The sequence below is a fragment of the Delphinapterus leucas genome, chromosome 2, assembly GCF_059928025.1.
Source record: "Delphinapterus leucas isolate spDelLeu-1000000601 "Yukka" chromosome 2, BTC_Dleu_Yukka2, whole genome shotgun sequence".
NCBI lineage: Eukaryota > Metazoa > Chordata > Mammalia > Artiodactyla > Monodontidae > Delphinapterus > Delphinapterus leucas.
In genome coordinates this window covers 1,163,272-1,175,830 of record NC_143130.1, presented here as the reverse complement: position 1 = coordinate 1,175,830, position 12,559 = coordinate 1,163,272, and the positions used below count along the sequence as shown (strand labels likewise).

Below are 12,559 nucleotides of genomic sequence, written 5' to 3'. Positions count from 1 at the left end.
GAACACAGGGGAGTTTTCTCAGAGGCTTTATGGGAGATCTGATATCACAAAAGACTGAAGGTAGAACAACTATGAAATTCTGTGTTTCTTCTCCCTACTCAGGCATTTAAAGAGATGCTCAATGTCTATTTTTCAAAGAAACAGAAAGTTATTTTTCAAAAAAATATATTACATGTGTTGACATGTAATAGCTTTACAATTTTTAAAATATCTTTCAGATTTATCAATTTTAATTTTTAATATGGTTACTCACGACGGAGTCCACATAAACAGAAGCTCTCAATTTTCATGAATATAGAGGCCCTGAGACTACGAAGCATGAATGGCTGCTCTCTAAGAATGGCACTCAATAGTTCCTGTAGCACCCGTCTACTCTTCAGTTGAAAATGACTTTTAGAACTTATATCAACGCTGCTTTTCTCTTCTTAAATAAAAAAGCATCTCCCTATTTACTCTCTCCAAAATAGAGTTCCACCACTTCTTCTCAAAGTTAAACTATGGAAAATAAAGTGTTAATATCAGAATTTAATTATGCACTGTTAATAAAGAATAGTTCATTAAATAACATCAAAGATGGCACTCACTGTAACAAAGAATTTCATGGAGTCCTAAGAGTTCTATGGTTAAGTAGAATATCTTCAGTCAAGACTGGTTACAGAGAATAGATCTGAAGAAGAACCTCCAACTTAAAACCTCCAGAAGATATTTAATTCATAACAAGGGGAGCTGGAGTATAAATGCAAAGTAACCTAGGACTGAATTTAAAGCACCTCCAGCAAATCAAAATTGGTAAACGATACTTAAGGGAAGATTCCAATTATAATGTCTTTAAAGGGAAATAAATTTCTCTTCCTAAATAAACAGATTTTCTGAATAAAGAGATCTCTTTAAAAAAATCAGGAATATGCATAACATAATCTAAGGCAGCCTACATGATGTCTGTAAATCCTACCATGATTTACATTAGGAAGCAGGAGGCGTTCAACAGGCTACATATTTAAATTCAACGAGGCCTACCTGTGAATATCTTCATACTAAAAAAACAAGGTAATTGCAACTCGACTTCCAACAGTTAACTTGATAAATATAAATCACCCATACAAACACATATCTGTGTGCATAACTCCAAATAATACTGCTACTGATTTTCAAAGACATATTTAAAGCTCAGAAAGCACAAAATAAAAACCCACTTTAAAGAAAAGCTATTCCGTATTTTAACCTGGGTTAAAATAATGTGTTGACCTGGGTTACCTGATATTCTTCTGTTCACCTCTTCTTTCATTATGAAAGTATTAATGAAAGGTGACCTTATGTTCTACTTTACTACTCAAAAACCTTCCATTGGAAGTGATTTTAGGACAAAGTCAGTTTACAAGTAACCTTCAGAGATGTTCAAAACCCAGGCTCTCAGGTAACATTAAATTATAGTTTGCAAAAATGTCATTCCCCCTGGGTACATTATGGTGAAAAAGACCACTACTTGAGGTTAATTATATACCCAGAGTTGAAATCTACAGAAAGGGGAACCCTGATTCTGAAAACACATGACATTTAATCCGTCTTCAGTTTCCACTCACACAGTGCAGTCCCCTGACACCCTTTAGAATTTGGATCTTTCAAACTTATCTGATGCCCATTATTTATTCTTTCTGATTTCATTATGTCAATCCATTTCTTGAAAATCAAAATAATCAGAAACTGTTTTCCCTGAATAAGGAATTTTTTCCACCAAAACAATGTCCACATGGCCCGCCTCTGTCCTAATAGCAAATACCAAATCTAAATTGTCAGTAATAAAGGAAACATTAGGTTAGTGCTAGCCTGTTAATTTAATGGGGCCATTTTTCACAAAAATAGAGATACGCATTGCAAAATGCTGAGTATATGTCTTAGTGAAAGTGATTCCGCATAAGCAGTGTGATGATAGCACCTGTGAAGGTTCATCAAGCTGTCGTCTCAGTCTCGATACCACCCTTTCTCTATTCTGTGATGCTAAGGCTGGGATAACGCCAATTACATTCTGTTTAGCCAGCTGGCTTCCTCTTAGATTCTGCCAATACCAGGTATTAGAGGAGGGCTGAAAGGCAGGAGGAAGAAGCCTTGCAGTGCAGCGGGTTCCATTTTCCAGCTCTCAACCCAGAATCAGAACCAGCTTCGTCGTACCTCGCAGAGGTACCATCACCAACTGTGCAAGGCTCTTCCTCTGAGCAACTGGGTTCTGATAACCCCAACCTCTTCCTTTTGCTCCAGCCATCAGGGGTAATCACTATATGTTCCTTTTCCTTTCCTGTATTAGAAATTCTCTATGCTAAAATAACCGGTATGAGTCCTGTTTTCCTAATTGGACCCTAAAAACTACTCTAAAATTTTTATGAAAATCGCTCATGTCTCAATTTTCTATGGAAATGTACTATCTACACTGATTCAACAAGAGACAATAATAATAAACCCCAAGAGTTTTCAATACCGATTAAGGTATGATGATCACCTGAGTAACAAAGGCAATGTCTGCTGGATTCAACCTACACTTCTACAGCCTTCTAGTTGTTCTTCCTTCCTATAATGTGTTTTCCTACCACGTTTTTAAAATTGCGAACATGGTGCTTCACTGATTATACCCTTTAGTAGCTCTCCACTGCCTTTACATATAGTTCATATTCCCTGGAAAGGCAGAGAATGCTTTGTAATCCGGCCCCATTTCTCTCTGTAACCTGAGCCCCTGCCATTCTTCCACACCATCAAAATCCGTGTTCTGCAAACATGTGGTGTTATTTCATACTTCTACGTCTTTGTAGGTGCTGTTCCTTTTCATGCTACACAAATTCCAACCTCTTCCACTGCGTGGGTTAAAGTCAGTCTGTTGGCCAGCACACCTTTCTCATCCAGGCTGCAGCTCCCCTCTTGAGGGCTCCCCAGCAACATTAACATGCATCATTTTAATGGTTTACTTTTCAGTCTCCACCATAGGTCCAAAAGTTCCTTTAAGATGGGCTACATTTTCTCAGTTCTGTACATCAACAACCTAGCATATGCCTGGGAAATTGAAACCTTATTTTTGAATGAATGTATTAAAACTTTTGTTTGAACCTTGACTCTAAAAAGTTCAACCTGCGTAATAGTTAACTTCATTAACAATTACTTCATTTTTAGAAATACCTACAATTCCTCACTGGGTTTCATGCCTTTCAGGAGAGGGACCTCTATGTCACTAGTGTCTTGTAGAGTATGTAATACAAGTAGACACTCAATAAATTTATAGAATTTTTTTTTAACAGAAGTTTATAGATTATGAAAAGAAGCAGCTCAAGTTAAGCCACAAGTTTCACAATCTAGAGTTCTGTGTATCTCAAATATCACAATGGTAAATTCTGCTCCATAGAGGAATGCAAACAATATTATTTCTTGGTGAAAACAATACCACGATGGCATATTTGGACCACGCTCAGTTCAAATAATAAGGCCAGCTCATTAGTTCAAGTGCGTTAAGAAAAGATCAACTTTGATTTAAAAACAATTTTTTTTGCAATATATTCCAAAAACACAAAATGGGACATGTTTATATACTTACTGCATCTGAAGTTTTGCTTGGATTACTGCTTGGATTAGAAGAATGTGAATTTGAACTATGAAGAGCACTGTGGTTGTGTGAATTTTCTTGGGGAGAGTAACTGGTCCCTTAAAAAATAAAAAGCAAAGTGAATTATAAGTCATATTTGATGTTTGCACTGGTTTCTATCATACTACAGATCACTGTATATCACTAACTCATCATTGCAAAACCTCATTTTTATCATTTCTAGCAACTTGTAGCTTTTTATAAAATAAAAGTTCTAATAAAGACACAACGTACATAGAGAAAAAGGCAGAAAAACTCAACTGACAGAGAACTAGAAGTCACAATTATCCAGTACGTTTTTGCAATTATTTTTCAACTTCTTAAACAGTTTCCACACTTGCTCTTTTAAGTTTTGCCAAATTTCAACTAAAACAGTACGAAGTTTTCAAAAAGTTAAGTTTCAGGAAAGGTGCCTGCTTTCAAGATGATGAAGATGGCATCGTGTCTCCTCACTACAGGACCAACTCTTCCTAAAAACTGCTTAAAAGTAATTCATGAGTTTTATGAATAATCTACACATTTCAGAGACCATCAGGGATGATGGTTTCTACTGTCTTAAGAAAAACCAAGATATAAATACCCACACTTGATTAACGATACAAAAAGGTCCACTACAAAAATCTAATTGTTAGTACTTCAATTTCATTCCATGTATTTATTTTTCAGCATCAAGGTAACATAATTCAACTCCCCACACCCAAAAATGAGCTAGCAAGTGGTATGGAGGCTACAAGGCAATGAACAAAAACTGGAAGTGGGAAGAGCAATTTAGATGGTCCAGTGGTCCTGGAAGTTAATTAGCAGTCAGAACCACGGCTGTTATGAGAAGAAATGAATAAGAATTAACTATTTGAATCAACAGGAACAACTAAAGGCCTAACTCTGTTTTACTGGGCTTTGCTTTATTGCGCTTCAGTTACTGGGTTTCTTACAAATCGAAGGTCTGCGGCAACCTTACATCTATCAGCGCCATTTTTCCAACAGCACTGGCTCACCCCGCGTCTCTGTGTCGCAGTTTGGTAATTCTCGCGGTATTTCAAACTTGTTCGTGTTACTCTACTTGTTATAGCGATCCGTGGTGAGTGACCTTTGAGTTGCTACTGTAACTGTTCTGAAGCACCACCAACCACCTCCACTGCCCCGCCTCGGGCCACGCTCTTCCCTGAGACACAGCAATGCTGAAATGAGGCCAGTTAATAACCCTGCAATGGCCTCTCAGTGCTCAGTGACACAAAGTCTCTCTCTCTGAGTGAAAAGCCAGACATGGTGAAGCTCAGTGAGGAAGGCTGGTCGAAAGCCAAGACGGGAAGCAAGCTGGGCCTCTTGCACCAAACAGTTAGCCAAGCTGTGAATGCGAGAGAAAAGTTCTAGAAGGAGAATTAGAAGTGCTGCTCCAGTGAACACATGGAAGAAAGAGCAACAGCCTTAACTGCTCATGTGGAGAAAGTTTTAGTGAGCTGGACAGAAGATCAAACCAGCCACAACATTCCCCTAGGCCAAAGCCTAGTCCAGAGCAAGGCCCCACCTCTCCTCAATTCTACGAAGGCTGAGAGAGGTGAGGAAGCTGCAGAGAAAAGTCTGAAGCTAGCAGAGGTTGGCTCATGAGGCTGAAGGAAAGAAACGGTCTCCATAACATCAAAGTGCAAGGTGAAGCCACAAGTGCTGATGTAGAAGCTGCAGCAAGTCACCCAGGAGATCTAGCTAAGATCATTCATGAAGGTACCTACACTCAACAGATTTCCAATGTAGACTTCAAGAGCCTTCTGTTTCATAGAGAGAAGTCAATGGCTGGCATCAAAGCTTCAAAGGACAGGCTGACTCTCTCAGGGTCTAAGGCAGCTGGTGACTTGAAGTTGAAGCCAATGCTCATCTACCATCTGAAAATCCCAGGGCCCTTAAGAACTCTATGCTAAATCTATCTACTCTGCCTGTGCTCTGTAAATGGAACAGCAAAGCCTGGATGACAGCCCATCAGTTTATAACATGGTTTGCTGAATATGTTCAGCCCACTGCTGAGACCTACTGCTAAGAAAAAAAGATTCCTTTCAAAATATTACAGCTCACTGACAAGGCATCTGGTCACCCAAGAACTCTGATGGAGATGGACAAGATTCGTGTTGTTTCCATGCCTGTTAACACAACATCTATTCTGCAGCCCATGGATCAAGGCTCACTTCAACTTCCTGTTCTTTTTTGAGAAATACATTTCATAAGGCTATAGTTGCCACAGACAGTGAGTCTTCTGACTGATCTAGGTAAAGTGAATTGAAAACCCTCTGGAAAGGATTCACCATTGTAGATGCCATTAAGAACATTCATGATTCACGGTAAGAGGTCAAAATATCAACATTCACAGGAGTTTGGAAGAAGCTGATTCCAACCCTCACGGATGACTTTGAGGGGTTCAAGACTTCGGTGGAGGAAGGAACTGCAGACGTGGTGGAAACAGCAAGAGAACTAGAAGTGGAGCTGAAGATGTGACTGAATTACTGCAATCTCATGATAAAACCTGAATGGATGAGGAACTGCTTCTCACGGATAAGCAAAGAAGGTGGTTTCTTGAGAGGGAATCTACTCCTCCTGAAGATGCTGTGAAGATTGTTTGAAATGACAACAAAGGATTTAGAATACTCAGTAAACTTAGTTGATAAAGCAGCAGCAGGGTTTGAGATCATGGATTCCAATTTTCAGAAACAGGGTTTTTTTTTTTGTTTTAACATCTTTATGGGAGTATAATTGCTCTACAATGGTGTGTTAGTTTCTGCTTTATAACAAAGCGAATCAGTTATACATATACATATGTTCCCATATCTCTTCCCTCTTGCGTCTCCCTCCCTCCCACCCTCCCTATCCCACCCCTCTAGATGGTCACAAAGCACCGAGCTGATCTCGCTGTGCTATGTGGCTGCTTCCCACTGGCTATCTATTTTACATTTGGTAGTGTATGTATGTCCATGCCACTCTCTCACTTCGTCCCAGCTTACCCTTCCCACTCCCTGTGTCCTCAAGTCCATTCTCTACGTCTGCATCTTTATTCCTGCCCTGCCCCTAGGTCCTTCAGAACCATGTTTTATTTTTTTTTTAAGATTCCATATATACGTGTTAGCATACAGTATTTGTTTTTCTCTTTCTGACTTACTTCACTCTGTATGACAGACTGTACGTCCATCCACCTCACTACAAATAACTCAATTTTGTTTCTTTTCATGGCTGAGTAATATTCCACTGTATATATGTGCCACATCTTCCTTATCCATTCATCTGTCGATGGACACTTAGGTTGCTTACATGTCCTGGCTAGTGTAAATAGAGCTGCAATGAACACTGTGGTACATGACTCTTTGAATTATGGTTTTCTCAGGGTATATGGCCAGTAGTGGGATTGCTGGGTCACATGGTAGTTCTATTTTTAGTTTCTTAAGGAACCTCCATACTGTTCTCCACAGTGGCTGTATCAGTTAGTTTACATTCCCACCAACAGTGCGAGGGTTCCCTTTTCTCCACACCCTCTCCAGCATTTACTGTTTGTAGACTTTTTGATGATGGCCATTCTGACAGGTGTGAGGTGATACCTCACTGTAGTTTTGACTTGTATTTCTCTAATGATTAGTGATGCTGAGCATTCTTTCATATGTTTGTGGGCAATATGTATATCTTCTTTGGAGAAATGTCTATTTAGGTCTTCTGCCAGGGGCTTTTTTAATAGGGACTAGATTTCACATTCTATGAAACAGATTTATCTAGAACACTTAGCAAAACTAACAACTGTAACTTAAAAAAAAGAAATGAGGAGGAAAAGGAATTTAGAAGTGGATCAAGAAGTCTCTTCCATTAAAAAGATGGGGACTTCCCTGGTGGCACCGTGGTTAAGAATCCGCCTACCAATGCAGGGGACACGGGTTCGATCCCTGCTCCGGGAGGATCCCACATGGTGCGGAGCAACTAAGCCCATGTGCCACAACTACTGAGCCCGCGTGCCGCAGCTACCGAAGCCTATGCACCTAGAGCCCGTGCTCCGCAATGAGAAGCCCACGCACGGCAACAAAGAGTAGCCCCCGCTCTCCGCCAACTAGAGAAAGCCCGCGCGCGGTGACAAAGATCCAACACAGCCAAAAATAAATAAATTTTTTTTAAAAAGATGAAAGTTAGGGGACGCACATAGAATATAATAAACAAGCACTATGAGCTCAGAATGAAGTAACGGCATGGCAAGAGAAAAGGCAATGACCAAGATTTAATCTTGGATAGGACCCAATTTACTGGGGAAACTAGAAGCAGATTCAGATCCAAAAAAGCGAGTGATATGACTAAAGACAAAAAGAGGTTAAGTGCCCAGCAAATTGTAGCTGATACAAGAGAGGAAATTTCCCAGCAAGACCGCTGCTTGAGATGCCTGACAGTTTCTTCATCATCTACTTACTTTTAAATTTATCTTGCTGGATGGTATGTATTTATGTAAAACACCCTAAACTTTTTTTTAATACAGTAGTCAATGAATTCTTCAATAAACACTGTAAGAATGAACACGACTGAAAGAAGAAATCAGTCAAGAATAAGCTCACGCATACAGGAAGGTTAGCATGGAAGCTGAGACTGCGGTCCTCAGAAAAGCCTGCTTGCAGAGTTGGTCCCTGGCTGGCACAGTGACTCTTCAGGAGGAAGAGCTGCCACAACAGTAACTGCCAAGAGTGGCTGACTGTGGCTAAGCTGTTGTGCAGACGATATGGTTTATGCTGAACACCTGCTTTCCTACTGGGAATCCAGACTTCTGGTGAAAACTAGGCAGAGATGCCTACCTAAGAACCCAAATCCAATAAAAACCTTGGGTACTAAATCTCTAATAAGCTTTCCTGGTGGACAACATTTCACCAGTGTTGTCACAATTCATTGCTGGAGGAATGAAGCGTCTGCTTGTGTGACTCCACTGGGGCAAGATTCTTAGAAGCTTTTTGCACCTGGTGTCTTCCAGGTTTTGCCCCAGATGCCTTTTCCCTTTGCCGACTACATTTTGTATTCTTTCATGGTTCGTAAGTCATAGCCATGTTAATCAAGGTCCTATGACTCCTCTTAAGAGGATCACCAAACCTGGGGGGTGGTATGAGGACCCCATCACATTCAGTTACAAAGAAAAATCAATACTCCAAATTAGACTTTAAAGAAAATCTCTGCTCTATGGCAAAATTTGCACTTTTCAGATGTAACTCATGAATTTTTTTTTTAAATCAAGCTTTACAGTTGCATGCAAATAAAAAAGAAACAGTAATATGGACTACTAGAACACCATATACACTACGAGTTGAGATTTCCACGGAAATTTCCATAAATATGTTGGCAATGTTGAAGAAAAGGCCGATATTACTGACTGAAATGATCCCCAGAGTAGTTCACTGAGAAGCCTGAGTTAGATGCCCTGACATTTATTTGCATACGTTCTTGAGCAAGATGTAAGTCTATGAGATTAAAGTGCCACACAAAAGATTTCTTAGAAGACATGATAGGGAGAGTACTCTATAAGCCTAAGATTGATTAGAAATGAAATCTATTGATCTCTCATGAGGTTAAGATACAGGAATTCACTTTAGTGTTAGTCTTCATATCCATGAAAATTAAAAAAATTGACAAGCACCCAATTAATTAAGCTCTTAACCTCTGAAGAAATGACGTGTCTTCCACCAGCCTGACAGATGTTATCGGATAGTTTTCAGGTCTACTCTCAGTGCTTTCAGAGGGCATGACGTAACAATTAGAAACCATAAGCATCAAGGCACACTAGCATAAGACTTATAATCAAGAGAAAAACGGCATCAGCTGTTAAGAGGAAAGTCATTTTCAGAAACGGGAGCTTTCTGAATGGGGACTAGACTCCACATTCTATGAAACAGATTTATCTAGAACACTTCGCAGAACTAACAACTGTTAACTTAAGAAAGAAGTGAGGAGGACTTCCTTCCCTGGTGGTCCAGTCGTTAGGACTCGGTGCCTTCACTGCTGAAGGCACGGGTTCTATCCCTGGTCGTGGAACTGAGATCCCAGAAGCCACGAGGTGTGGCCAAAACAAAAGGAAAAAAAAAAAAGAAAAAAGAAGTGAGGGACAAGAGTGAGATACAGATATTTTACTGCAAGACTAGGAATAAACTCACATTCCTAAGGAACCAAACTAAGTGAAAGGTGTTATAGGAAGCATGATAAAGCTGGCAACAGAGCTTTGGATCAGCGCCAGAAGGATGCACTTAGAACTGACGGCAGGGCAGCTCTGCCTCTGAGGATCAGGACCAGGATAAGCTGAACAAAGGTAACTCTCCATTTAAAAAGCTACAGTTTATATTATCTTCCAAAGCACTGGGGGGGGGGGGAAAGGGAGGCATTAAAAGCACTGAGGCTTTTAATTTCTCCATGTAGTTCTTTCCAACATGAAGTAACATGCAAGCAGGAAAACAAGGTCAGAGCAATGATTACGGTTATGATTTTCTACAGCCGTACCTTAAAGTGCTACAAAACAGTGTTTCTTTGAAAACTCCTATTTTATCTTAAAAACTCACATAAACTGTTATATCCTATCCCATGATGGATGGATTTGTATGTTGCAGGATAAGAACAGAAGGGTTTTTTTTTTTTTTAAGTAGTAGTAGTAGTAGCAGTAGTAGTAGTAGTAGTATAACGTAGAGTCTAAAGCTGAGAGAAAGAATAAGTGATTTGAGGATGGTAACATATCCAAAGAAAAGCAGAGCCATGCATAAAACCTGAACTCAGATTTTCAATGCTAAATCCAGAGATTTACATACATATATGCTGGTGAGAGATCATCTCATAGATGCTGTTTGGCCCAACAAAGTAATGGAAGCAAAAACTGTTTATATGTCTGGTGCCCTAAAAAAAATTATCCTTTCTTTACATTACCAAGAAAAAGGCTTGCTACTTTAACGAAACAGAAATTATCTCCTTGAGGAAAGTAGAAATTGTGGCTAAGTGGGATAAAATTGGTTTTAAGCAATACACATTTAAACCAACCTTAAAAAATTAAAGTTAAGACTGATGAAACAAGTATTCAAGACTTCTAAGAAACGGATACTATTGAGAATTACTTGGGGTCTTGCTTTTGGGAGGGGGCAAAAGGCGGGGCGGGGGGGGCGGTTTATGTTTATCCTTGCAACTTGATCGACCTACAGGAGTGGGCAAAGTTCTCCTGTCCCGAGCTCCAACCCAAGGCAGACATGAAAAGGAGATGTGGCAACATGACTGGATGCTAGTATCACACGAGAACACAAGGATCCAACCTGCTGGGTGTGTGGTGCAGCCATAGCCACTTAAGTACTGTCTACGGCTACTTTTGCTCTTTTCACTGTGGCAATGACTATGTGGACTGGAAGACTAGAATTTTTACTATCCAGCCCTTTAAGAAAGAGATTGCTCATGTGAAAGAATGCTCACTTCACGAATCATCAGAGAAATGCAAATCAGAACTACAATGAGGTATCACCTCACACCAGTCAGAACGGCCATCATCAAAAAATCTAGAAACAATAAATGCTGGAGAGGGTGTGGAGAAAAGGGAACCCTCTTGCACTGCTGGTGGGAATGTGAATTGGTACAGCCACTGTGGAGAACAGTATGGAGGTTCCTTAAAAAACTACAAATAGAACTACCATATGACCCAGCTATCCCACTACTGGGCATATACTCAGAGAAAACCATAATTCAAAAAGAGTCATGTACCAAAATGTTCATTGCAGCTCTATTTACAATAGCCCGGAGATGAAAACAACCTAAGTGTCCATCGACAGATGAATGGATAAAGAAGATGTGGCACATATATACAATGGAATATTACTCAGCCATAAAAAGAAACGAAATTGAGCTATTTGTAATGAGGTGGATAGACCTAGAGTCTGTCATATAGAGTGAAGTAGGTCAGAAAGAGAAAGACAAATACCGTATGCTAACACATATATATGGAATTTAAGAAAAAAAAAATGTCATGAAGAGCCTAGGGGTAAGACAGAAATAAAGACACAGACCTACTAGAGAATGGACTTGAGGATATGTGGAGGGGGAAGGGTAAGCTGGGACAAAGTGAGAGAGTGGCATGGACATATATACACTAACAAACATAAAATAGATAGCTAGTGGGAAGCAGCCGCATAGCACAGGGAGATCAGCTCGGTGCTTTGTGACCGCCTGGAGGGGTGGGATAGGGAGGATGGGAGGGAGGGAGACACAAGAGGGAAGAGATATGGGAACGTATGTGTATGTATAACTGATTCACTCTGTTATAAAGCAGAGACTAACAAAAACATAAAAAGTAAAATAAAGGAAGTCTGCTGACTCCTGGACTGGACAATATTCACCTAAGACAGATAGTCAACGTAACAACGTAAGACGCTGACTTCTTCCCTGACAGGATTTTCACTATTTAAAAGGCAGAATAATCCCTCCTACTTGTCACCCTCTAAACTTCAGAAGGTAGATCTTAAGGGTGAGAAGGATATAACCTAGAGTCTGAGAAAGATGGAGCCCTAAGAGAGTACTATGGGAAATGGACCCAAAAAATGTAGCAAAACTCACCTAACTCAGCAAGAAATGGGTGTTAAGCAATTAGATTGCCCTCACATTTAGAAAAAGGGAACTTGGATATTAGGTGGCAAGTGGGAAGTACATACAATTCTATATAAACAAACAAGGCTGGGAAATGCAAGCAGCTTTTTTAAAGGTGAAACTAGTTTCCACTCTACTCAGGGGCAAAATACTATGGCATTTGTGTCCTTATTCAGAACAAGACAACCACTAGAATTCCCTACTACATCCTCAGACTCAGAAATTAAGTCTTAATGCCTTCTCCAAGAAACTGGAAAGAACACGTAAGGTACACCTATAATGATAATGAAAGATTTCAAGTACATCCACCACCCCAAACTGCTATTCAAACTAACACAAGCAGGTAGC

At 39.9% G+C, this 12,559-nt stretch overlaps 1 protein-coding gene across 9 annotated transcripts in view; it reads right to left on the bottom strand.

Annotated features, from left to right (window-relative positions):
- Positions 1 to 12,559, bottom strand: part of WAC (WW domain containing adaptor with coiled-coil) — an 85,756-nt gene that overhangs the window by 35,204 nt on the left and 37,993 nt on the right. For 8 of the 9 annotated variants that reach the window (XM_089906320.1, XM_022580676.3, XM_022580678.3 and 5 more), the window contains one exon: positions 3,572 to 3,678. In XM_089906320.1, the coding sequence (XP_089762446.1) occupies positions 3,572 to 3,678 (107 nt within the window). Of the gene's footprint in view, positions 1 to 3,571; positions 3,679 to 5,910; positions 6,435 to 12,559 lie in introns of those variants that run through there. The other variant, XM_089906322.1, reaches the window with a different exon arrangement.